Source organism: Gobio gobio (genome assembly GCF_949357685.1).
Source record: "Gobio gobio genome assembly, chromosome: 14".
In the NCBI taxonomy this organism is placed as follows: domain Eukaryota; kingdom Metazoa; phylum Chordata; class Actinopteri; order Cypriniformes; family Gobionidae; genus Gobio; species Gobio gobio.
In genome coordinates this window covers 37,326,848-37,352,643 of record NC_137107.1, presented here as the reverse complement: position 1 = coordinate 37,352,643, position 25,796 = coordinate 37,326,848, and the positions used below count along the sequence as shown (strand labels likewise).

General features: G+C 46.7%; 1 protein-coding gene across 1 annotated transcript; it reads left to right on the top strand.

The window, feature by feature from the left end:
• The first annotated feature begins 3,966 nt into the window (after nt 1–3,966).
• On the top strand, nt 3,967–25,637 carry entpd2b (ectonucleoside triphosphate diphosphohydrolase 2b). The gene is made up of 9 exons (XM_079834695.1): nt 3,967–4,130; nt 5,962–6,079; nt 6,394–6,544; nt 22,410–22,569; nt 22,781–23,008; nt 23,095–23,364; nt 23,443–23,562; nt 24,571–24,705; nt 24,836–25,637. The coding sequence occupies exons 1-9, from the start codon at nt 4,014–4,016 to the stop codon at nt 25,040–25,042; spliced, it is 1,506 nt and encodes a 501-aa protein (XP_079690821.1). The 5' UTR covers nt 3,967–4,013; the 3' UTR covers nt 25,043–25,637.
• The last annotated feature ends 159 nt before the right edge of the window (nt 25,638–25,796 follow it).

The following is a 25,796-nucleotide window of genomic DNA, read 5'->3' as shown; positions in this document are numbered from 1 at the left end:
CATTTCCCAGAAAGTTCAATATTAGCTACTGTCAGTTCTGGAGAGGTGGAGATGCATAAACTAGTCAAACGTCTGAGTTATTATGGGGGTAGTGGTCAAAAAGTGACTTGTTTATCTCCCAAATGTGAAAGTATGAGGAAAACGCCTCACAGACTATTTAAGAGGCGGGATCCTTAGCGAGGAGGCAGACTGCACCTCTGCAAAACACTGACGTCTGTAACAGGTGAGTTTACTTTAGTCTTTGCTGCACAACTAAATGATAGCTCAATTATTAAAACAATCTGTTAAAATGATTTTAAACACCATCTAGCACACGACGGTTCAATTATCATCAATAATGTGCGCGCGCTTGATGTACACAGCGTCGTGTCATATTACCTATCACCGCCGTCGGTGTGTGAATGAGTGTATGAATGGGTGAATGTGAGGCAAAATGTAAAGCGCTTTGGATGGCCGTAGGTCTGTTAAAAGCGCTATATAAATGCAGTCCATTTACCATTTACCATTTACCATTACCTGTTCTTACGGTGTCTCTATTCCAACGCAGGTGGAGAGATTATCCTATACAAAACAAGCCTTTTTTTATCTCTAAAACTTTGTAGTTCTATTGTATAAATAATAAAAGTGAAAGTGGTCAAAACAAAATTGAGGGGGGAACAGATAAAGGAATTCTGTTTTAACTGGTTTAGCGTTATTTACTTTTTTTTCTGCTTTCACTTTAGCGAAGTTTGCGCCAAAATGTGCTGCCAGCCAGCAAGATAGCCCTCGTCATTAAACTGTCACCACTGTCGTCACTGTCGTAAAACACGTTAAGTTGACTGAAAAAAAAATTAACATTAAGATTCTTAAAGCGTGAACGAAATGCCGTGGTAATTTGTTATGGCTTACCAGTACGACTAGATTTATTTCTAAAGACAATGCGAGTGGCACTGGTTAGTGGAAAACTCACGTTACTGGGGGGTTGCCATGGCATTACTACATACTAGTTGCTAAATGAGTTTGGTAGGCTATGTTTTGTGTGTTGCTGTGCAGTTGTTAGGGTGTTCTGGATGGTTGCTTTACTGGTTCAGTTCCAAAGTGTCCATCCCAAAGTCTCTATTATGATATTATAGATGTGTGTCTGGTATTTGTAAACCCTATGGGGACAAAATGTCCCCAAAAGAATGTCAATATCTAAAATCCATGAGGAAAACAGCTTATAAATCATACTAAGTGATGTTTTTGAAAATGTAAAAAGGCAGAAAGTTTTCTGTGATGGGTAGGTTTAGGGTTAGGGGATAGAATGTAGTTTGTAATATATATATAAATCAGGTAAAATCCCCATAAAACATGGTAACCCAAACCATTACGTCTATGTAATTGCCTCATAATGATAGGTGTGCCAACGTGTGTGTGTGGTTGTTGTTGTTGTTACTTGCACTAGGCTGCTTAATTTAACCATATCACTGTATGTTTATTTTTCAGACACTGACTGGCAGGTGGTAGTGACAGTTGCTCTGTGGGCAAGAAGCTTTTCCTTTCTGTGATGATGGATGACAGAGAAGCATGCTTATTTTTACCTGTTGCTTCCGCTGGGACCTGGATTAAACACTGGCTGTCCCGGCCTAAACATTCACTGGAGGAAGCGTCCCACGGTGACCACTGGTCATCGCACCCATTTTGCACCAGAAAGAGACTTGCGGTGGCCCTTCTGGTCATTTTGGCCTTGGTTGTCATGATGCTGCTTCTACTGCTCAATTACTATTGCATTATGGTCTGGCACATGTGTCGAGAGGAGGAGTCTGTTCACCCAAGATTTCAAATCACTACACCAGAGCTGGAAAAGCAGGACTGAGATTTTACATGTTTGATTGTTTTTGTTTTAATATTTGGTGCACGGTCTGGAATGCATGTATGTGTTGTGCTGCTGTTTTGTATTTGTTTGTTTGAGGAACTGTGTTAATTAAGAAGGAAATTATTCACACTGTCAGGTAACTCAGTTACTGAATTTTTAGTTTTGTATTTATTTAAATGAAATCCTATACGGTTTGCCATTACATGGTCTTGAAAATTATGCCTATTAAAATGTTCAAAGTCACTGTATTTATCTATTTATAATTGTTAATCATTATCTAGTGGCGCTTGAAATGTAGTTAAATACTGTTCATAAAATGGATCTTGTTCAAACTTTGTGTTAACTGCTTGTGAATCTTTAAACTTGACCATTTCTTGAGAAATGTTTCAATTGTCTTCACAAGCTAATGCAAACTCATATCGTAATATCACTCGGTACATGATTTGATTGTATTGTAAACACTAAAACAAAAACATAACCTTTGACATCTTGTTCAATTTAGTCATTCTATTTTGTCATAAAATAAAATTACTGCTCATGCATTCAAGTGCACATTTCTTCATCCTCCCTTTTCAACACCAAAAAGGAATTTCTTTCCACACATAGAGTAGTGCATTGTGGATACAAAGTAGGCTTGTTAATGCAAAGTGCTTCTGCTCTTGGCAGGAATTATTGTATTCGGGCTGGCTGTCTTGAATAGAGGCAGTGAATGCTGAATGAAGAGAACCTTGTAAATAAATCTGTTCTCCCTCACATTAGTCCTGCTGCACAAGAATGACTCAGACTCAGGATTCTAGTCAGATGCACCAGTAGACATTTAGGAATGTTTGGAACACTCCCTCATTCATTCTACAAAAGATAAAATTAAAAAAAGAAGAAGATATTATTAGTGCAGGGCATGTTATGCTCCTACTCTAATCTACAAAAATTTGTTCATTTAATGAACCATTTAATATCTTTATAATTAATATCGTTTCCTGATATTTCCTGATATTTTACTCACCCCCATCTCATCCAAGATGTCCATGTCTTTCTTTCTTCAGTCGAAAAGAAATTACGTTTTTTGAGGAAAATATTCCAGGATTTTTCTCCACACCATTGACTTCCATGACTACCAAAATGTTGAAGGTCCAAATCAATGCAGTTTCAAAGGGCTTCAGAGGCTCTGCGCGAGGAATAGGGTATAGGGAAACCATCGGTCATTAAAAAAAAAAAAAAACTAAAAAAATACTTTTTAACCTATACATTTTTCATCTCGGCTCGCCAGTGATTGTGCAATCATGTAAAAAACGTCACATTAGGCAGAAGTACCGTCCCGTGTTTACAAAGCGCACATGCGAAGACTAATACAAATGCCCTTTAGCAAAAAAAAAAAAAAAAAAAGTTAAAACAACGATGTCGGACAATTATGAAGTTGAAGATTTGTACGTTTGCGTTTGTACGTCTAGTGTGACGTTTTTGACGTGATTGCGCAATCACTGGTGAGCCGCAGAGCAGCACAAGATGAGCAATTTAGGTTAAAAAGTATATTCATTTTAAAAAATGTTTTGAAAATGACAGATCGTTTCACTAGATAAGACCCTATTCCTCGCCTGGGATCGCGCAGAGCCTCTGAAGCCCTTTGAAACTGCGTTGATTTGGACCTTCAACATTTTGGTTGTTATGGAAGTCAATGGTGTGGAGAAAAATCCTGGAATGTTTTCCTCAAAAAATGTATTTTCTTTTCGACTGAAGAAAGAAAGACACGAACATCTTGCATGAGATGGGGGTGAGTAAATGATCAGGACATTTTCATTTTGAAGTGAACTAATCCTTTAAGATATAATATTGAATATTAAAATATTATTTGTAAATTAAGTGTGCATCTATCTGTCTATAGATAGATAGATAGATAGATAGATAGATAGATAGATAGATAGATAGATAGATAGATAGATAGATAGATAGATAGATAGATAGATAGATAGATAGATAGATAGATAGATAGATAGATTATAATTATCATAATTCATTCAGTAATTTTTTTTATTTGACAATATTGTACAATACTTTGACAATACTGTTACTATTAGTGGGGCTTGTAGAGAAGTCTGTATCTTGTGAAGGAACAGGGTGGGTGGAGGGGTTGCCCTTGCTCCTTCACCATCAGAATTGCACCAGGCAGACCGCAACACTACTAATGGATAAACTGTTTGTTAAGTTTGTTGCCTCAGGAACGCTCCTTCTGTTTGGAATTGTGTCAATTCTACTCCTGACCGTACCTATACATGAACTGAGAGACCCGCCGCAGTACATGGTGAGTATTAAATCGTTCTTTCTTTCTTTCTTTCTTTCTTTCTTTCTTTCTTTCTTTCTTTCTTTCTTTCTTTCTTTCTTAGGGGACCTATTATACAAAATTCACATAAATTAACATAAATGTGTGTTGACAGTGTGGCAATGTGTGTACACAACCACCCTATAATGTTTAAAATCCACCCACTGCTATTTTTTTCTCCATAAATCATAGGCAGTGTCTCAGAATAAGCCGTTTGCAGTTTCTATGCAATGTGACATCACCTTGCACAGGCCCCGCCCACAACTGCTGACGGACTTTGTTCTATTAGCATAGACCCCGCCCTGATTGAGCTGTACACAGTCCGCCATGTTTATCTCCTAACCAGAGTATTTAACAGCAGCATTCAAGTAAGAAATGTATTCTTAAAGCTACTATTATCGTTCAATCAAGAGCAGTGAGAGATTTCCTGTTTTTCTTTTGTTGTTTGATCATATTAACAGCATATTTACTAGTAGGTACTGTTTATTATGCTGCTTTCTTTTTAATACACAGATCTAATATACACATGGATTTCTTTACTTGCTGTTTATGTTCACAGACATAACCGACTGTGTTTATGTGAACTTTGTGTGTTTTTGACATAACCTTGTGTGTTTTTAACGGTTTAAGCGCAATAAGATGTGAAATAGAGCTTAGTTTAATACTCACAGGACGCACCCTCTGATATCCAGCTCTCTGTGCGCGTGCTTTGGGTGTGTGCGCTCAGAAAACCCTATCTCAGAAGACTGATATGGCTTTAAAACGCATGCAGATAAAAAAAAAAAAAACTTTCATGATGATGAAGCATTGCAATAGAGATGATAATCAAAACCAAACTTTGTTTATAGTTTTTGGCAGAGTATCAGAGGCACGGGCTGTACAGGCTCCGCCCTCTCCTGGAAAGCGGGGTGGGGAGCAGATGTTAAAGATACGATACATGCACGAGGCATGTTTTTGTTCCAAAATTTACATTTACAACATGATTTAATAAATTATGTGTGGGGGATTTTTAGCTGACACTTCACATTCTGGGGACACCAGAGACTTATATTACATCTTGTAAAAAGGGGCACAATAGGTCCCCTTTAAGCTAACTTGCATTTTTATGCAGGCTATCTTGATTAGAGGAAGGCATGGTTTTAGCTAATTATACAAAGAGGAATTGTGCTGTTTTTGAAATATTAGGTTTTGAGCATGCACTAATATGCTGTGCTGGTTGGTAATTTATCTCTCAAAGTAGTTCTGAATACTTGTTTATGCTTCCACATTCACCCTCAGATACTTAGTGATGCATATCTCTGGGTCATAGACAGCAACATCAGATCTGAAAGCCAGATCCTGAACCAAGTACAAATACAAATACAGGTACAAATCTGAAATTACATTATAACCAGGTACTGTACAGTGTATTTAGTCAGTTTTGTAGACATAGAGAGGTAGCCTTCACAAGTTAAACATTGAGAAAAGTAATTTCCTATTGTGAACCCTGGAACAAATGAAGATGCGGACAGTTTGTTATATCAGATTCTTCTGGGAATTGCATCTCCAGGAGTGTGTCATCGGTCACCAGGTACATGTAAACCCCTGGGAGTTGTGGGTAAATAATTGTGTGGGAGGTCACAGAAACACATTATGTACAAAATCTTAGAAGTTATTGTACTGGAAATATGCTGGCTATCTAACTCAAAATATAGTGGCTTCTGTGAATAAATCACTGTCAGAACCTTATGACAATACATTAATCACATTCTAAAAGGCAAAGTTAACATGGATTTTTACACTTTTTTTTGTCCCTCTCTCTCTCCCATTGCAGTATGGTATTGTGCTGGATGCCGGCTCCTCACATACTGCCTTGTACACCTACAGATGGCCAGCGGACAAGTTAAATGGCACAGGCGTGGTCGCCCAGCACAGCGAGTGTCATGTCAAAGGTCAAAGGACTTTGAAATTCTTTAAAATTTACCTACCGAATAATGGTGAAGATATTTGCCATACAGATAAACATCTAAAGCAAAAAGCATCTAAAGCATCTTCACACAAATCACCAATATGCTTGTTATGTTTCAAGATATTTTAATACAGTATCAGATGCAAAGCTAGACTCTCTACAATCTATTTTCAGGCATATGAAACTTTTTTCACTCTGTGCTCTTGTAAATGTTTGTCTCTCTTGTTTAGCAACTATTAAAGTTTGTAGTAGAATAGTAAGTAAGTAGATAATATGTCTTGTGTTCCTTTGGTGCAGGAGGAGGAATCTCTGCTTATGCCGGTCAGCGGGGTGCAGCAGGCCTCAGCCTCGAAGCAAGCTTGAAGCAGGCCATGCGGGACATTCCTCCAGATAGACATCACCGCACCCCTGTGTATCTGGGAGCTACCGCTGGCATGAGACTTCTGAAGTGAGTGTGTTTTATGATGCTACACGAAACTTTGAATGCTTTTTATGCATTCATAAAAAAGAAAGAATTTAAAGAAAACTTCTATTTGTGCTTGTCAAAAAGTTAATGTTGTGAAATAATGTACATTCTCAGGAAGATTAATGGCAATATTTCATGATATTTGGAGAGGCTGTTCACGGCAAAGCCATGGGTGGTGCGCGAAGTCCAGCTCCCTTTGGCTGTAATTTGGGCATAATGTGTGGAGCTAGAAACCATAACTCTGTCCCTTCACCCATTAGATCCACAGAGGTGGAGCTGGACCAGGTCAAGCTCAATCCATGACGTCCAGATAGGTGGAGCTGGATGTCATTTGTCTCTGCAGTGAGCACCACTTGATGTATTTCAATACAGTTTCAGATGCCAAGCTTCAATAGAACTTGAAAGGCAAAGTCTGATTTATCTAAAATATATATTCTGCCGTATAAAACGTTTTCATCCTGTATTTGTTTTAGATTTTCCCCGGCAAAATAGTAAAGTTTTGTTTTTAATAAGTAAAGTAAAAAAACTAAATAAACATATTTGAGGGGAACTGACTTAATTACATTTAAACAGTAAAGTAAAAAAACTAAATAAACATATTTGAGGGGAACTGACTTAATTACATTGGAAGCAGTTCATTACATAAGAAAGGAGAATTTAGTTCTATAAGAAAAGGTATTGGCAGGTACTTATTGGTATTATGTCATCTAATGCAAATTCATACATTCAAAGTTCTGTCATGAAACTCTCGATGATGCTGATTGGTCCTTAACTCAACCTGTTTGCAATCACATCATTCTCAGGGCACAGCTGATTGGTTCCTGCTCTATCAGTAGCCAATAAGCTCGCTGCTCGCCTTTCAAATACTCGGTCAGTGTCTGCTTTAGCAGTTTTCCGCACGCTTCAAAAACCCTCCACCTTCCCCAGCTCCACCTGTATAGATATTTTGCGGATGTATGCTATATTGTAGAGCAGTAGCATGTCTTACTTGCTCACAGCAGTGTATTGTGTATGTATCGGCAGTAGCAAGTCCCATACTCTGCAGCAGTGTAGCAGATATTCCACCAAGATCTAACATATTACAGTTTTTCTCGATTGCTAAAACACAATAACTGATTCATTTGGCCCAATTTCCCGAACCATTCGTTCAGTGCTCAAAACAACGACACATTTCTCAAAACTATAAACACATTTAACCTGTTTTCACACACATTGCAATTGTATGTGCTCTGGTATGGCAAATATGCACATTACCATTGCCATTTTTTTCAATTTTTTGTACTGCAATTGACAGTATACTGTATTGTGTTGCATACTGAGTTCATATTCAATCTATTTCAACTTTTCTTTTCTAGTGCTTTGCATCTATTCTAAGATCACCTTACAGTATAATGAAAATACATTTTTCATTAAAAATTACTGTTGAATTTCACTGTATCTGCACTCCTCTATTCATGTTGTATACTGTAATAGACACTGATTTGCAAAATGATTCCTGATTCTCAAAAGGAGGGTTTTGTAACAGTGTTTTATATTGATCTCACTAGTATTCTCTATAGGCAGAGTAGTCTGGGTATTTGTTAGGTTTGTGTGTCATATGAGGCTAAAGTTTGATTATGACATTTACATTTACATTTACATTTATGCATTTAGCAGACGCTTTTATCCAAAGCGACTTACAACTTGGGGGTACAATAAGCGATTGGTCGTGAAGAGTCGAGTGAGCGCAACAAGTGCCTGAAATACTTGGTCCGTGTACATTTCTCAGTGTAGCACAGGCTAGAGTAGGGCGGGAAAGAGGAGGAAAAGAGGAAAGGAAAGTTGTTTTTGTTTTGTTTTTTTTGTTTTTTAGGAGGTTAAGTGCTCACGGAAGAGATGAGTTTTTAGTTGACTTTTGAATGTTGTCAATGAATCCGCATTTCGGATGGCGGTGGGCAGATCATTCCACCAGCTGGGAACGTTGAATGACATAGCCTAAGAGAATATGTTTTGACTAAAATTTGACATGAAAGTTCGTGGTAGTTCTCTTACGAGAGGTTCTCTCGTATTGCGTAAGTTCCTTACGCTACGGGAAAGTATTCTTTCTTCGAGATTTCTGAAAAACCCAAAATTATCCTTAATTTTGTAACATTGTCAACGCAGTGCGGCAGCCTGGCAGACCATAGCAGGCTATTCCAGCGTGCTATTGGCTGCTCTGCTGGCAACTGCAGCAGCCTATCGGTGAGCCCGCGTGACGTGGCGACCAATGAGGGCGCTTCGCGCCCACCTGGCTTCATTTGCCTACAGGTGGGGCGTGGCCACGTGTATATAAGCAGGGCTCACGGGCTGCATATTCGATTTTCTTTTCTTCAGCGAAGCCCTTCGCATCGCTGGATCTGGAACCCGCCGCCGTGACCGCGCAGACAAGCAAGCAGAGGACAGCGCCTGAGGAAGCCGGCAGCATCGCGCCACCTTCAGCCTTCCGTGCCTGCTCTGCTATCCGGCAGCCCCATATCCTTTTACGCTCAAAGTGTTGTCGCCGCTGCGTCACACTTTTCACAAAAAGAGCCGAGCGTTGATACAAATGTCTCGTTCCACCTGCGGCTCGTGTCACGCGCAGCTCAGCTCCGGGGACCGCCATGTGATCTGCGCTCTCTGCCTGGGCCGTGATCACGCCGCCGCCGCACTCCACGCTGGCGGATGCCAAGAGTGCGAAGAACTGACGATGTCGACCCTGCGGGCTCGACTCGTCCTGTTCGAAGATGATATCCCTCCAGTCCCTGCCACGCCGCGCAAGAAGAAGCGCCGCTCGCAGCGGACTCCGGAGCTCGCAGAGAGAAGCTCGCCGGAACCTTTCCCGCCCGCTTCACTCTCGCCTTCCCCGCCCCCACCCCAGGCCGCCATTTCTGTTGCCGCCTCCGGGGATGAGGCGGATGCGGCCGCGGAACGCGCCGACAGCTGCTCCATCATGGCTTCCGACAGCGAGGACTAGTCTTCCGCGTCCTCTTCAGTCCGGGGCTCCGGACGCTCTCGAGCGGGTGAGGACGCCGAACTCTTGCGCCTTCTCACCCGGGCTGTCGAGCAGCTAGGCCTCGAATGGGCCCCGCCCAAGGTGGCAGCGCCGAACCGACTTGACGGATGCTTCCTAAACAGTCGCCGCCGTGCGCCCACCTCCAGGACTGCACCCTTTTTGCCGGAGCTTCACGAGGAGCTCGCAAAGTCCTGGAATGCGCCATTCTCCGCGAGGGTCTCGTCTCAGGCTTCTTCGACGCTCTCACAAGTTGACGGCGCGGCCGAGAAAGGCTACAACGCTATCCCTCCGGTGGAAGAGGCGGTCGCAGCGCACCTTTGCCCGCCTTCTGGTTGGCGCTCAAAGGCTGCCCTCCCGTCTAAGGCCTGCAGAGTGACGTCATCGCTGATCGGCCGCGCTTTCGCTGCCTCCGGTCAAGCTGCGTCCGCTCTGCACTCTATGGCCGTGCTGCAAATCCTCCAAGCTAATCTCCTCCGCGACATGGACGAGAAATGCTGTGACGCTGAGTTAATCACGGATTTGCGAAGCGCGACGGATCTCTCCCTTCGCGCCACCAAGACCGCAGCACAGGCCCTCGGACGCTCTATGGCCTCCCTCACGGTAGCTGAGCGCCACCTCTGGCTCACGCTCGCGGACATGCGAGAAACAGAGCGCGCGGCCTTCCTAAACGCCCCGCTCTCTCCGTCTGGGCTTTTCGGACCAGCGGTCAAGGGGATCGTCGACCGTTTCTCCGAAGTGCAGAAAACGACGCAGGCCATGAACCTTTTCCTGCCTCGACGCCCCGGCGCTAGCAATAGCTCCGCTGCTCGCCGTCCTCGTGACCAGCCAGCAACGAGCTCCGCGCAGCGCCCAGCGCGGCCCCCTTCGTCTCAGAGAAGACCGAGCGGCCGCCCCAGATCGCGCTCTTCCAGCCGTGGTAAGCCGCCTCCACCTCGGGGCCCCCGGCCTAGGATCACGCTGAAGCCCGAGCCTCCAAAGTCCTCCTAGCAAGAGGCGAGAAACGACGGTTAAGTCCCGCCGCGGCCGGACCACCGTCAAAACTCTTTTTCCTGTCAGCCCCCACCACTGTGGCTGCTGCAGATGGATTTCACGCAGCCAACGAGCCGGCAAAAATGCCTTCTCGCCTGTCAATAACCGCCGTTTTTACGGCGAACCAGAGAAATCACAAAAGTTGCATTATTTCTGGTCGCACGGCTCGCGCCGTATGTGTTTCAAATGCAGTAAATGTGCCCACTTTTCTGTGTTCACCCCTGCACACAAGCACTATAAACCCTGTGTCCCCCACTCACATAAAGCGGCCACCGGCCGCTCGAGTGCTAGAGTTAGGTCACGTGTCCGCTTGTTTGCGTCCACGACTAACCACCACACGCGCTGTCACACAGCCACTCTTAACCGGTCATGTTCCACGCGTAAGAGTTGTGCCCGCTCAAACGCGCTCACACATTTTCGCGAACATTATGCCTCAGGCGCCACGCGCCACGCCACACACCATTTATTTTCCGCCCAGGGTGGCCGGAGCGATGAGTGTAGGGCCGCACACAAGCCACTCCCCGCTCGAAGCGGCAGAGATGCAGTGTGTAGGGCGGCCAGCCATCGCGAGCGATCGGCTGGCCCACAGCACAGAGAGCGCGCGCACTGCGCCCGCCCCTCCTATACGGGCCGTCAAACCCGCGAAGCGCGGCGTTTCGAGCCCGGAGGCCGTTCTATCCCGTGTGGCGCACGCGAGAGCGTGGGAAGCCATTCCAGGTGTATCAGAATGGGTGCTGAAAACAGTGAAGCACGGCTACACTCTGCAGTTCGCTCGCCGCCCTCCGCGCTTCTGTGCGCGTACAGAGACGAGAGTGAGCGAGGAAGTAGCACATCTACTTCGAGCAGAAATAGCCACGCTGCTGTGCAAAGGGGCTATAGAACCGGTTCCCCACTCTATGAGCGAGTCAGGCTTTTACAGCCGGTATTTTCTCGTGCCAAAAAGGGATGGGTCGCTCAGACCGATTCTGGATCTGAGGCGTCTGAACAAAGCTCTTATGAAAAGATCGTTCAAGATGCTCACGACCAAGCAGATCCTCGCGCATATTCGCCCGAGAGACTGGCTAATCTCCCTAGATTTGAAAGATGCATATTTTCAAATCAAGATAACGCCGCGTCACAGGCCATTCTTACGATTCGCCTTCGACGGCCAGGCTTATCAATACACCGTCCTTCCGTTCGGCCTGTCACTAGCACCCCGTACATTTACGAAGTGCATGGACGCGGCCCTCGCTCCTCTGAGAAATCGAGGGATGCGAGTATTGAACTATCTGGACGATTGGCTCATCCTGGCGCAGTCGGAGGCCGAGCTCCTCGCCCACAGGGCAATGCTGCTCAGCCATCTGGACAGCCTAGGGCTCACGGTCAATTGGACCAAGAGCTCATTAGTGCCCACGCAATCAACCTCATTTCTGGGTTTGAATCTGGACACTGTGGCAATGTCAGCCCGCCTGTCACCCCATCGCGCGCGCCAAGTTCGGCGCATGGCTGCGTACTTTCGGCCAGGCAAAATCGCACCTCTCAAGCTGTTTCAGAGGATGCTGGGACGTATGGCCTCAGCTGCAGCTGTGCTCCAGCTGGGCTTAATGCGCATGCGCCCGCTGCAATGCTGGTTAAACGCCCGAGTGCCTCACAGGGCCTGGGCGTCCGGTGGCTTCAGGATCAGAGTGACTCAGGGCTGCGTGTCAGCCCTAGAGCCCTGGTTAGTAGCCGACTGGTACCAGAGGGGAGTGACGATGGGAGCCATCTCACACCGCAAGGTCATCTCGACGGACGCCTCCACCACGGGTTGGGGCGCCGTTTTCGAGGGCAGATCAGCCTCGGGCCTTTGGTCGAGCGAGGAAAAACTCCTACACATAAACTGTTTGGAGATGATAGCGGTAGAGAACGCGCTCAAGCAGTTTCTCCCGCTTATACGAGGACACCATGTGTTAGTCCGGTCGGACAACACCACAGTGGTGTCCTACGTGAACCGGCAGGGCGGTGTCAGGTCCAGAGGTCTGGGCAATCTGACAGAACGCCTGCTCGTGTGGGCACACAGCTCGCTGCGCTCGTTGAGAGCTGCGCACGTGCCGGGCCACCTCAATGTGGGCCCGGACAAGCTGTCCAGGGGCCTCATTCTCCCAGGAGAATGGTCCCTGCACCCCCAGACAGTCCAGCTGGTATGGCGCCTGTTCGGCAGAGCGGAGCTCGACCTCTTTGCAACAAAAGAGAACGCCCGCTGCCCGACGTTTCTGTCCAAAAGCGAGGATGCGCTGTCCCAAACTTGGCCCAGCCTCCCGCTGTATGCTTTCCCGCCGATCTCCCTATTGCCCCAGGTCATAGCGAAAATCAGGGAAACGCGCCGTCCGGTGCTCCTTATAGCACCGCGCTGGGAGAACCAGATTTGGTACCCAGAGCTGGTGAAGCTGTCGCACTCACCCCCCTGGCCAGTTCCGCTGAGAGCAGACCTTCTCTCTCAAGCAGGAGGCTCAGTTTGGCATCCCCATCCAGAGCGATGGTCTCTGCATGTATGGGTGACCAACGGATACCCGTTGACCTGCCCGAAGGGGTTATGAACACGATTTCACACTCTAGAGCCCCCTCGACGAGGCGGTTATATAGTTCTAAGTGGTCGGTGTTCACTGAGTGGTGTGTTTCCAAGGGATTGGACCCACAGCAATGTGGGGTCCAGCGGGTGCTCTCCTTCCTCCAAGAGCTTTTGGAATTGGGCAGGTCCCCTTCCACGCTCAAAGTGTATGTGGCGGCTATAGCAGCGTTCGCTCAGACGACGCTAGGTAGCACGCTAGGAAGGAACGAGCTCATCGTCCGTTTCCTCAGAGGAGCCAGACGGATGAATCCCCCGCGGCCCCCGTCGGTTCCTATATGGGATCTGGCCTTGGTCCTAGAGGCCCTGAAGGCTCATCCCTTTGAACCGCTCGAGACTGTGGAACCAAGGTTCCTTTCGCTGAAAACCACGTTTCTGATAGCTCTGGCTTCAGTGAAACGCGTGGGGGATCTACACGCGCTCTCAGTGAGCCCGACGTGTATGGAGTTCGGTCCTAATGACTCTAAGGTCATTCTCAGACCGAGGCATGGTTATGTCCCCAAAGCGATCGGCACTCCCTTCAGGGCGCAGATTACTTAACGTAACCTCGGTTCTCTCTAGAAGAGGGAACGAGTATTGCGTAAGTTCCTTACGCTACGGGAAAGTATTCTTTCTTCGAGATTTCTGAAAAACCCCAAATTATCCTTAATTTTGTAACATTGTCAACGCAGTGCGGCAGCCTGGCAGACCATAGCAGGCTATTCCAGCGTGCTATTGGCTGCTCTGCTGGCAACTGCAGCAGCCTATCGGTGAGCCCGCGTGACGTGGCGACCAATGAGGGCGCTTCGCGCCCACCTGGCTTCATTTGCCTACAGGTGGGGCGTGGCCACGTGTATATAAGCAGGGCTCACGGGCTGCATATTCGGTTTTCTTAGTTCTGAAGCGTAAAAGCCAGCGGGGCGCACGGCAAGGAACGCAATACTCGTTCCCTCTTCTAGAGAGAACCGAGGTTACGTTAAGTAACCGAGTATCGTTCTCTTACGAGAGGTTCTCTCGTATTGCGTAAGTTCCTTACGCTACGGGAACATATTGTCAACGCCGTGCGCGCCTCGCATACAGCATATGTATCCCAGGGAACCGGGGACCATAACACTGCTCGGGCAGGGTGGCCGGTAAAGAAAAAACGGGCCACCACATATACAGACACTTCATTCGAACTGACGGGTGGTTTACGACGGGTGGTTACAACACCCTGTCCCATGAATGAGGGAACGGCACCTGCCGGTCTCCTTCAAATTCACCACACCTTGTCTCATGAATGAGGGAGCGGCAACGCCGGTCGCCTTCAAATTCACAATATCTTGTTATATGAGTGAGGTAACGGCACCGCCGGTCACCTTCAAACTCACAACAGCTCGTCTCGTAAATGAGGGAACGGCACCGCCGGTCTCCTTCAAATTCACATGAGCCTAGTACCGAACTTACTACCAGTATGTGAGCTATGTCTGCGCAGAATCACTGGGCAGAACCAACGGCCCTATTGAACTGATAACACTTTCGCCTGTAAGGCAGGAACTTCCAGATTGTAAAATCTCACGAACGTAGACGGGGAGGCCCAGCCTGCCGCCATACAGATATCGTGGATGGAAATCCCTCTGGCCCAAGCCCACGAAGAGGCCATGCCTCTGGTGGAGTGTGCTCTGACACCTAGCGGGCACTGCAGGTGTTTGGAAGCGTATGCAGTTGCAATCGCGTCCACTATCCACCTGGACAGGGTCTGTTTCGAGGAGGCGAGACCTTTAGTGCGCCCACCAAACGAAACAAATAGCTGCTCAGAACGCCTGAAGGCGGCGGAGCGTGTGACATAAACCCTCAATGCCCTGACAAGGCAGAGGAAATTGCCACCGTCCCCCTCATCGGATGCTGGCAGAGCCGAGAGGGAGATAATCTGCGCCCTGAAGGGAGTGCCGATCGCTTTGGGGACATAACCATGCCTCGGTCTGAGAATGACCTTAGAGTCATTAGGACCGAACTCCATACACGTCGGGCTCACTGAGAGCGCGTGTAGATCCCCCACGCGTTTCACTGAAGCCAGAGCTATCAGAAACGTGGTTTTCAGCGAAAGGAACCTTGGTTCCACAGTCTCGAGCGGTTCAAAGGGATGAGCCTTCAGGGCCTCTAGGACCAAGGCCAGATCCCATATAGGAACCGACGGGGGCCGCGGGGGATTCATCCGTCTGGCTCCTCTGAGGAAACGGACGATGAGCTCGTTCCTTCCTAGCGTGCTACCTAGCGTCGTCTGAGCGAACGCTGCTATAGCCGCCACATACACTTTGAGCGTGGAAGGGGACCTGCCCAATTCCAAAAGCTCTTGGAGGAAGGAGAGCACCCGCTGGACCCCACATTGCTGTGGGTCCAATCCCTTGGAAACACACCACTCAGTGAACACCGACCACTTAGAACTATATAACCGCCTCGTCGAGGGGGCTCTAGAGTGTGAAATCGTGTTCATAACCCCTTCGGGCAGGTCAACGGGTATCCGTTGGTCACCCATACATGCAGAGACCATCGCTCTGGATGGGGATGCCAAACTGAGCCTCCTGCTTGAGAGAGAAGGTCTGCTCTCAGCGGAACTGGCCAGGGGGGTGAGTGCGACAGCTTCACCAGCTCTGGGTACCAAATCTGGTTCTCCCAGCGCGGTGCTATAAGGAGCACCGGACGGCGCGTTTCCCTGATTTTCGCTATGACCTGGGGCAATAGGGAGATCGGCGGGAAAGCATACAGCGGGAGGCTGGGCCAAGTTTGGGACAGCGCATCCTCGCTTTTGGACAGAAACGTCGGGCAGCGGGCGTTCTCTTTTGTTGCAAAGAGGTCGAGCTCCGCTCTGCCGAACAGGCGCCATACCAGCTGGACTGTCTGGGGGTGCAGGGACCATTCTCCTGGGAGAATGAGGCCCCTGGACAGCTTGTCCGGGCCCACATTGAGGTGGCCCGGCACGTGCGCAGCTCTCAACGAGCGCAGCGAGCTGTGTGCCCACACGAGCAGGCGTTCTGTCAGATTGCCCAGACCTCTGGACCTGACACCGCCCTGCCGGTTCACGTAGGACACCACTGTGGTGTTGTCCGACCGGACTAACACATGGTGTCCTCGTATAAGCGGGAGAAACTGCTTGAGCGCGTTCTCTACCGCTATCATCTCCAAACAGTTTATGTGTAGGAGTTTTTCCTCGCTCGACCAAAGGCCCGAGGCTGATCTGCCCTCGAAAACGGCGCCCCAACCCGTGGTGGAGGCGTCCGTCGAGATGACCTTGCGGTGTGAGATGGCTCCCATCGTCACTCCCCTCTGGTACCAGTCGGCTACTAACCAGGGCTCTAGGGCTGACACGCAGCCCTGAGTCACTCTGATCCTGAAGCCACCGGACGCCCAGGCCCTGTGAGGCACTCGGGCGTTTAACCAGCATTGCAGCGGGCGCATGCGCATTAAGCCCAGCTGGAGCACAGCTGCAGCTGAGGCCATACGTCCCAGCATCCTCTGAAACAGCTTGAGAGGTGCGATTTTGCCTGGCCGAAAGTACGCAGCCATGCGCCGAACTTGGCGCGCGCGATGGGGTGACAGGCGGGCTGACATTGCCACAGTGTCCAGATTCAAACCCAGAAATGAGGTTGATTGCGTGGGCACTAATGAGCTCTTGGTCCAATTGACCGTGAGCCCTAGGCTGTCCAGATGGCTGAGCAGCATTGCCCTGTGGGCGAGGAGCTCGGCCTCCGACTGCGCCAGGATGAGCCAATCGTCCAGATAGTTCAATACTCGCATCCCTTGATTTCTCAGAGGAGCGAGGGCCGCGTCCATGCACTTCGTAAATGTACGGGGTGCTAGTGACAGGCCGAACGGAAGGACGGTGTATTGATAAGCCTGGCCGTCGAAGGCGAATCGTAAGAATGGCCTGTGACGCGGCGTTATCTTGATTTGAAAATATGCATCTTTCAAATCTAGGGAGATTAGCCAGTCTCTCGGGCGAATATGCGCGAGGATCTGCTTGGTCGTGAGCATCTTGAACGATCTTTTCATAAGAGCTTTGTTCAGACGCCTCAGATCCAGAATCGGTCTGAGCGACCCATCCCTTTTTGGCACGAGAAAATACCGGCTGTAAAAGCCTGACTCGCTCATAGAGTGGGGAACCGGTTCTATAGCCCCTTTGCACAGCAGCGTGGCTATTTCTGCTCGAAGTAGATGTGCTACTTCCTCGCTCACTCTCGTCTCTGTACGCGCACAGAAGCGCGGAGGGCGGCGAGCGAACTGCAGAGTGTAGCCGTGCTTCACTGTTTTCAGCACCCATTCTGATACACCTGGAATGGCTTCCCACGCTCTCGCGTGCGCCACACGGGATAGAACGGCCTCCGGGCTCGAAACGCCGCGCTTCGCGGGTTTGACGGCCCGTATAGGAGGGGCGGGCGCAGTGCGCGCGCTCTCTGTGCTGTGGGCCAGCCGATCGCTCGCGATGGCTGGCCGCCCTACACACTGCATCTCTGCCGCTTCGAGCGGGGAGTGGCTTGTGTGCGGCCCTACACTCATCGCTCCGGCCACCCTGGGCGGAAAATAAATGGTGTGTGGCGTGGCGCGTGGCGCCTGAGGCATAATGTTCGCGAAAATGTGTGAGCGCGTTTGAGCGGGCACAACTCTTACGCGTGGAACATGACCGGTTAAGAGTGGCTGTGTGACAGCGCGTGTGGTGGTTAGTCGTGGACGCAAACAAGCGGACACGTGACCTAACTCTAGCACTCGAGCGGCCGGTGGCCGCTTTATGTGAGTGGGGGACACAGGGTTTATAGTGCTTGTGTGCAGGGGTGAACACAGAAAAGTGGGCACATTTACTGCATTTGAAACACATACGGCGCGAGCCGTGCGACCAGAAATAATGCAACTTTTGTGATTTCTCTGGTTCGCCGTAAAAACGGCGGTTATTGACAGGCGAGAAGGCATTTTTGCCGGCTCGTTGGCTGCGTGAAATCCATCTGCAGCAGCCACAGTGGTGGGGGCTGACAGGAAAAAGAGTTTTGACGGTGGTCCGGCCGCGGCGGGACTTAACCGTCGTTTCTCGCCTCTTGCTAGGAGGACTTTGGAGGCTCGGGCTTCAGCGTGATCCTAGGCCGGGGGCCCCGAGGTGGAGGCGGCTTACCACGGCTGGAAGAGCGCGATCTGGGGCGGCCGCTCGGTCTTCTCTGAGACGAAGGGGGCCGCGCTGGGCGCTGCGCGGAGCTCGTTGCTGGCTGGTCACGAGGACGGCGAGCAGCGGAGCTATTGCTAGCGCCGGGGCGTCGAGGCAGGAAAAGGTTCATGGCCTGCGTCGTTTTCTGCACTTCGGAGAAACGGTCGACGATCCCCTTGACCGCTGGTCCGAAAAGCCCAGACGGAGAGAGCGGGGCGTTTAGGAAGGCCGCGCGCTCTGTTTCTCGCATGTCCGCGAGCGTGAGCCAGAGGTGGCGCTCAGCTACCGTGAGGGAGGCCATAGAGCGTCCGAGGGCCTGTGCTGCGGTCTTGGTGGCGCGAAGGGAGAGATCCGTCGCGCTTCGCAAATCCGTGATTAACTCAGCGTCACAGCATTTCTCGTCCATGTCGCGGAGGAGATTAGCTTGGAGGATTTGCAGCACGGCCATAGAGTGCAGAGCGGACGCAGCTTGACCGGAGGCAGCGAAAGCGCGGCCGATCAGCGATGACGTCACTCTGCAGGCCTTAGACGGGAGGGCAGCCTTTGAGCGCCAACCAGAAGGCGGGCAAAGGTGCGCTGCGACCGCCTCTTCCACCGGAGGGATAGCGTTGTAGCCTTTCTCGGCCGCGCCGTCAACTTGTGAGAGCGTCGAAGAAGCCTGAGACGAGACCCTCGCGGAGAATGGCGCATTCCAGGACTTTGCGAGCTCCTCGTGAAGCTCCGGCAAAAAGGGTGCAGTCCTGGAGGTGGGCGCACGGCGGCGACTGTTTAGGAAGCATCCGTCAAGTCGGTTCGGCGCTGCCACCTTGGGCGGGGCCCATTCAAGGCCTAGCTGCTCGACAGCCCGGGTGAGAAGGCGCAAGAGTTCGGCGTCCTCACCCGCTCGAGAGCGTCCGGAGCCCCGGACTGAAGAGGACGCGGAAGACCAGTCCTCGCTGTCGGAAGCCATGATGGAGCAGCTGTCGGCGCGTTCCGCGGCCGCATCCGCCTCATCCCCGGAGGCGGCAACAGAAATGGCGGCCTGGGGTGGGGGCGGGGAAGGCGAGAGTGAAGCGGGCGGGAAAGGTTCCGGCGAGCTTCTCTCTGCGAGCTCCGGAGTCCGCTGCGAGCGGCGCTTCTTCTTGCGCGGCGTGGCAGGGACTGGAGGGATATCATCTTCGAACAGGACGAGTCGAGCCCGCAGGGTCGACATCGTCAGTTCTTCGCACTCTTGGCATCCGCCAGCGTGGAGTGCGGCGGCGGCGTGATCACGGCCCAGGCAGAGAGCGCAGATCACATGGCGGTCCCCGGAGCTGAGCTGCGCGTGACACGAGCCGCAGGTGGAACGAGACATTTGTATCAACGCTCGGCTCTTTTTGTGAAAAGTGTGACGCAGCGGCGACAACACTTTGAGCGTAAAAGGATATGGGGCTGCCGGATAGCAGAGCAGGCACGGAAGGCTGAAGGTGGCGCGATGCTGCCGGCTTCCTCAGGCGCTGTCCTCTGCTTGCTTGTCTGCGCGGTCACGGCGGCGGGTTCCAGATCCAGCGATGCGAAGGGCTTCGCTGAAGAAAAGAAAATCGAATATGCAGCCCGTGAGCCCTGCTTATATACACGTGGCCACGCCCCACCTGTAGGCAAATGAAGCCAGGTGGGCGCGAAGCGCCCTCATTGGTCGCCACGTCACGCGGGCTCACCGATAGGCTGCTGCAGTTGCCAGCAGAGCAGCCAATAGCACGCTGGAATAGCCTGCTATGGTCTGCCAGGCTGCCGCACTGCGTTGACAATGTTACAAAATTAAGGATAATTTTGGGTTTTTCAGAAATCTCGAAGAAAGAATACTTTCCCGTAGCGTAAGGAACTTACGCAATACGAGAGAACCTCTCGTAAGAGAACTCTGTATTTTCATATTTTTGCCAATTTCCCACACATTTCCTTTGGGGGTCATTTTTCATTGGGGGTCATTGGGGGTCACGAAGGTCCTGAGTGTGACTTTTTTTATTTACGACCACTTAGACTTTTCAAATCCTGTCCCTGTTATTTTGGGTGTTCATATAACAAGTACCAATAAAGTCACCAAGTTTCGGACCATTCCGATGAAGCTATGTTGTTTTTTTTAATTTATAAAACGCAAGATCCACTATAGTGGTAAAAATTTTCTATTTCGTGATAAAAATGCTGAATGTGTCCAAAAAAATTTACTTTCACTGTTGTTGGTTGCACTCAAATCATCCTTGTTCACATTACTTAAAAAACGCATGTAACTAAATTTACTTAGATTTACTGAGTTGTTTCTACTAAAAATTTGTATTGTCAGCTTTACTTGATAAGTGTTTGTTCGGTCAACTTAACATTGCTGAGTGAAACAAACAAACTGGGCAGTGGATCTGTAGTTCCCAGCATGCTTTGCAAGGGACTACATTAGGAGAGTAAATTTTGGGATTAAAATGTTATTTTATCTTTTTCAGTAAAGGGAAAGATGTTGTTAGTTTGTTAGTGTTATGCCAATCAAGAATAGCACTTATCATTCTATTCATTTTCTGTCTGTCTAATTTATTTAAAAAAATAAATAAAAAAAAACTGTCCTGTGTGTTCTGAGCTAGATTAACTGAGAATTGCTACAGCACTTTCATACTGTTGCCCTTGACTGTTCTAGTTGCTTCTTTTGCTCTCATTTGTAAGTCGCTTTGGATAAAAGCGTCTGCTAAATGACTAAATGTAAATGTAAATGATGTTATGCAGTTATGTTGGACATTTAGAGGAGTTTCTGTAATTTTGTGGTTACCATTATGCAGAAGAGTGCTGCCTGTGTTTAGGCTGTGGCCACTAATGCCCTCATTTATTGGATGGACTTTCTGTTCTCAATTATGTTATTTTTGAATTTTGTTTCTAAAAACATGCTTTTTGTTATTTGATAGTTTTCCGCTTACACTTGTAGAGCAAGTAGTTAATTTAATACGGTAAATTAAATCAATAAATGTGTTCCCCTAACATAATAAACGTTTATAAATTTAACATAACATTAAGTAAACTGCGCATATAAATATTATGTAACAGTAACAAATTCAAATGGTTTGTATTTACTTAAAGAAATTGTCAGCTTTACTTGACTTTCTTTTGTTCAAATAACTCAATTGTTATCTGTAAAAAAAATCAAAATATCATAAATATTGCGTACATATTATTAATAAAGCCTAAAATTATCTCACAACACCAAAAAAGAAAATATTAAATAAAAAATATTATTGAACAATGTCACGGAGCGCACACCTGTCACTGAGCGCGCGTCTTCACCTCCCTCCGGTCTCACACGCTCCTTGTCACCGGAGTTCTAGAACTGCAATTCCCATCATTCCCCTCTGCTATCATTAGTTCCCAGCCCTGTCTGGTTGTCTATTCATTATCCTCACATCCACCTGTTTATCATTATCCACCCTTTATCTGGACTGCCTTGTTCTTTGTTCTTTGTGAAGTGTTGTTTTGCCCCGCTGCATGTTGCTACGTGTTTCCTTTGTGGTTTATATCAGAGATTCCTTGTTTCATTATCTGAGTTAATAAAGTTCTGCAGATGGATCCGCTTGCCTCTACTTCGTCATTACAAACAAAAATATATATCATTGATTTTACTCAAATCTTTTTTATCTTAATCCCGCCCTCCGGGTCATTTTTGACCTGAAGGTCCTGAGTGTGACCCATAAATGAAGAACCCCAGAGGGTTAATGAGTTACAAACATTTATAACCTGTTAAAGTGAACCTTAATGCGAAGTGGAAACACGTGAACCTGTTCACTTCAGGAATCAGGAATTAAATAAGTGTGAATAAATACATTTATTAGGTATTTATAACATGGCTCACTATTTGCCAGGGATTGCGTCAAAGTCACCCTTTTTATTCTTGCAGTTATAACTGCTTATTAACGATTTACAATGCATTTGTAAATTAGTTATTAGTCATTAACAAACACCTTTATAAACCCTTTACAAAGGGAACCTTAATGTAAAGTGTAACCCATATTTGGTTAACTGGGATGACATTTGCTGATTACTTTTTTATATCCTCCAAATACACTTAATTTTCACTGTCTTTTACTTTCTCCAGAATGACCAATCCTGGCAAAGCATCTCAGGTTCTTCAAGAAGTCAAACAAAAAATCAAATCCTTTCCATTCAGCTTTCGAGGAGCAGTAATTTTGAGTGGTCAAGAAGAAGGGGTTTACGGTTGGATCACTGTGAACTACCTCCTTGAAAACTTCATAAAGGTACTTTCATACTGTTAAAGTATGATGTTTTCCTGTAATTGAAACAGCCCCAAAATGAATTACACTTAAGCTTTTTACACTTCTTTTTTATAACAGACTTCTAAATATTAAGCCATTTGTTTTGATGTATGTATTCTTACAAGTTTCTCAACTGCTGGGGCCATCTAGTGGCCATTTTCTTTCTTTGTTTGCTTATTTCCACACTATGTAGTATGGCTATGTGGGCCGGTGGCTTAACCCTGGCAGAAAAACAGTCGGAGCACTGGATTTAGGTGGGGCGTCCACACAGATCACCTTTGAGACCCCAGAGACAGTTGAAAACGAGAGAAATCGTTTGACCATGCGTCTCTACGGGCAAGAGTATTCCCTCTACACACATAGTTACCTGTGTTATGGTAAAGAAGAGGCTCTGCGCATGATCCTGGCCTACCTGGTTACAGTATGATGCATCACAAATCAAATTATACCACCATTTTTTTTTTGGTCCTGTGAGTAAATAACATCACAGTTTATCTGTTTTTTCAGTCACAGGGTATTACTAGCAAAGTGTACCATCCCTGCTACCCATCTGACTTCACGGATGTCTTCAAGCTGGAGGAAGTGTTTGACTCGCCTTGTGCAGCGTCAAGGAGACCAAAAACGTACGACCCTCATTTGTGGATCAGAGTGCAAGGCACCGGGGACTACCAAAGCTGCCTTGGCAACACTTCTGAAATATTTTCCTTCCACTTCTGCCCCTTTTCTCAGTGTTCCTTTAATGGAGTTTTCCAGCCCAACATCAGCGGGGGCTTCATGGTGAGGGGCCCAGAAATGGCCAAAAGGCATCATATGAGTTTAATAGGATAGCATCTTATGCATTTCTCTTTCTTTCAGGCCTTCTCTGCCTATTTCTTCACTCACAGATATCTCCAGCAAAGTACAGGGATAAAGATCAGCACCTCTGCTCAGCTAGAGGAGGCTACAAAGACTGTGTGTAATATGACCATTGAAGAGGTATAATTTGTGAGTGTGTGCATGTGTGTGAGAATAGCGCAATTTGCCAATAAATCACATGGATCTCATGATAATATGTCCATGTCACACTTCACCCACAAATAAAAAGAAACAATGTGATTTTTTTTGCATAATTGTCTCGAAAATTAAGCACATTTTCACCCCAAATCATACACTCTAAACAATGCGATTGGGTTGTTTTAAGCAAACATTTAACACAACCGCTGGGTTAAAACGACCCATTCACTGGGTTAAAACAACCCAATTGCTGGGTTAGTCCATTTTCAACCCAACTTGGGTTGTTTTTAACCCAGCATTTTATAGAGTGTATTGCATCTGGATATATTTACAGAAGTTAGTTAGTTAGTTAGTTAGTTAGTTAGTTGGTTAGTTGGTTAGTTGGTTAGTTAGTTAGTTAGTTAGTTAGTTAGTTAGTTAGTTAGTTAGTTAGTTAGTTAGTTAGTTAGTTAGTTAGTTAGTTAGTTAGTTAGTTAGTTCTACATTAGCATACAATAAAACCAGTTCAATAAATACTACTATGGTATGAAATATGATGTACTTTTCAATTTAAACAATGTATCATTATTTCATGCATTATACAGTAGAAATAAGAATTCGTTTTTTGCATTACAGTAATGAAATTGGAGAAAAACATGGTTTAACTGTCGTGAAGATAATGACAATTAAATAAATATAATAGGCCTAAAATAGGCATTATATGTATAGACAGATAGACAAACAGAGATAGATAGATAGATAGATAGATAGATAGATAGATAGATAGATAGATAGATAGATAGATAGATAGATAGATAGATAGATAGATAGATAGATAGATAGATAGATAGATAGATAGATAGATAGATAGATAGATAGATAGATAGATAGATAGATAGATAGATAGATAGCTCATACAAATGTGTGTCTGTGCTTGTGATAAAAACACTGCCGCATTGCATATCTGAAGTCCTTTAAATAATTCATATCCATATCTCCTGTTCATTATAGATGACCAAGAAAGCCCCGGACTTGAAAAAATACCTGAAGGATTATTGTGCAGTTGCAGTGTATATACAGGTGCTAATGCTTAGGGGTTATAGCTTTGATGAACATTCTTTCCAAAATGTTGCTTTCCAGAAAAAGGTGAGCAGAAACAGTTTAACTTCTGAATTTGGCAAGAAAAACAATTTTTTTGCTGCTGATTAAAATGCACACTATGTCAATGTGAATGTGCAGTATGCAAAACCGGAAACCACACTTTCAATCTCTACAGGCAGGTGAGGCATCTGTGGGCTGGGCTCTGGGTTATATACTCAGTGTGAGCAGTCTTCTTCCTGAGGAACCTGCGGGGATCAGGAAGGGCTTGTGTCCTGCGGCATGGATTGGTTTGTTGTTTCTCCTTACCGTCCTCCTCACTGCCACCGTCTGTTACATGGCTCTAGTGATCTGGAGGAAAGGGAGGAATGGAGATGTCTCATAGCACACTCTTATGCCATACAGTTATTTTCTGTGTTTTGTTTCTCTATTTGGGCAGACTCATCTTAAAATACGCTCCACAAAAATGATGTGTTTACATGAATAATGCATAAACTGTCTGTGATAATATTGCATCTAATTTAACAGAATTTTTGTTTTGTTTTGCCACTGACAAATGGTTACTGAAAGATATGATTTATGTGCTGCATCAAACCATATAAGTTGTATGGAATTAAATTCATGAGACAAGAAATCAACATGTTATAATATGATAATCCTTCATTTTGGTACAGTATCATTTGATACCATTGCTGTATTATGGTACCTTCACAGTTTTGTACGTAACATTGTTATTTGAACAGATTTCAGTTGGTTTCTTAGTCTTTTTCTCTCTCTCTCTCTCTTGTGTAATACACTAATCACCTTTATTGAAGGAATTATGTATTTTCTATGAGAACTGTCTCTAATGTCTTCAGTGATCCAGAACTGTAGTTATACATCTCTATTTTTGCCCAGTTGTCTTCAGTTAATGTATAAGAAATTCATGGCACTTCACCTATTTCTCAGACTGAAGGAATAAATCATATTGTTAATAATTCACCAACCTGAATTCATTTAATAGGTTTCTGGTATATAAATGTGCCAAATAAGTAGTTGTAAAGAAACACTACTTATATTTTACTGTTAACTAGATACTAAAGTTAGGCTATAGGCTAGTTAAACTGGTTTGCCAACACAGAAAAATAAATTAAGAAAAA

Coding starts and splice junctions, on each gene's coding strand:
- entpd2b (XM_079834695.1), top strand. CDS start 4,014: ATGGATAAACTGTTTGTTAAGTTTGTTGCCTCAGGAACGCTCCTTCTG. Junction 6,080..6,393: donor CAGCGAGTGTCATGTCAAAG/GTCAAAGGACTT, acceptor CCTTTGGTGCAG/GAGGAGGAATCTCTGCTTAT. Junction 23,563..24,570: donor GTAATATGACCATTGAAGAG/GTATAATTTGTG, acceptor TGTTCATTATAG/ATGACCAAGAAAGCCCCGGA.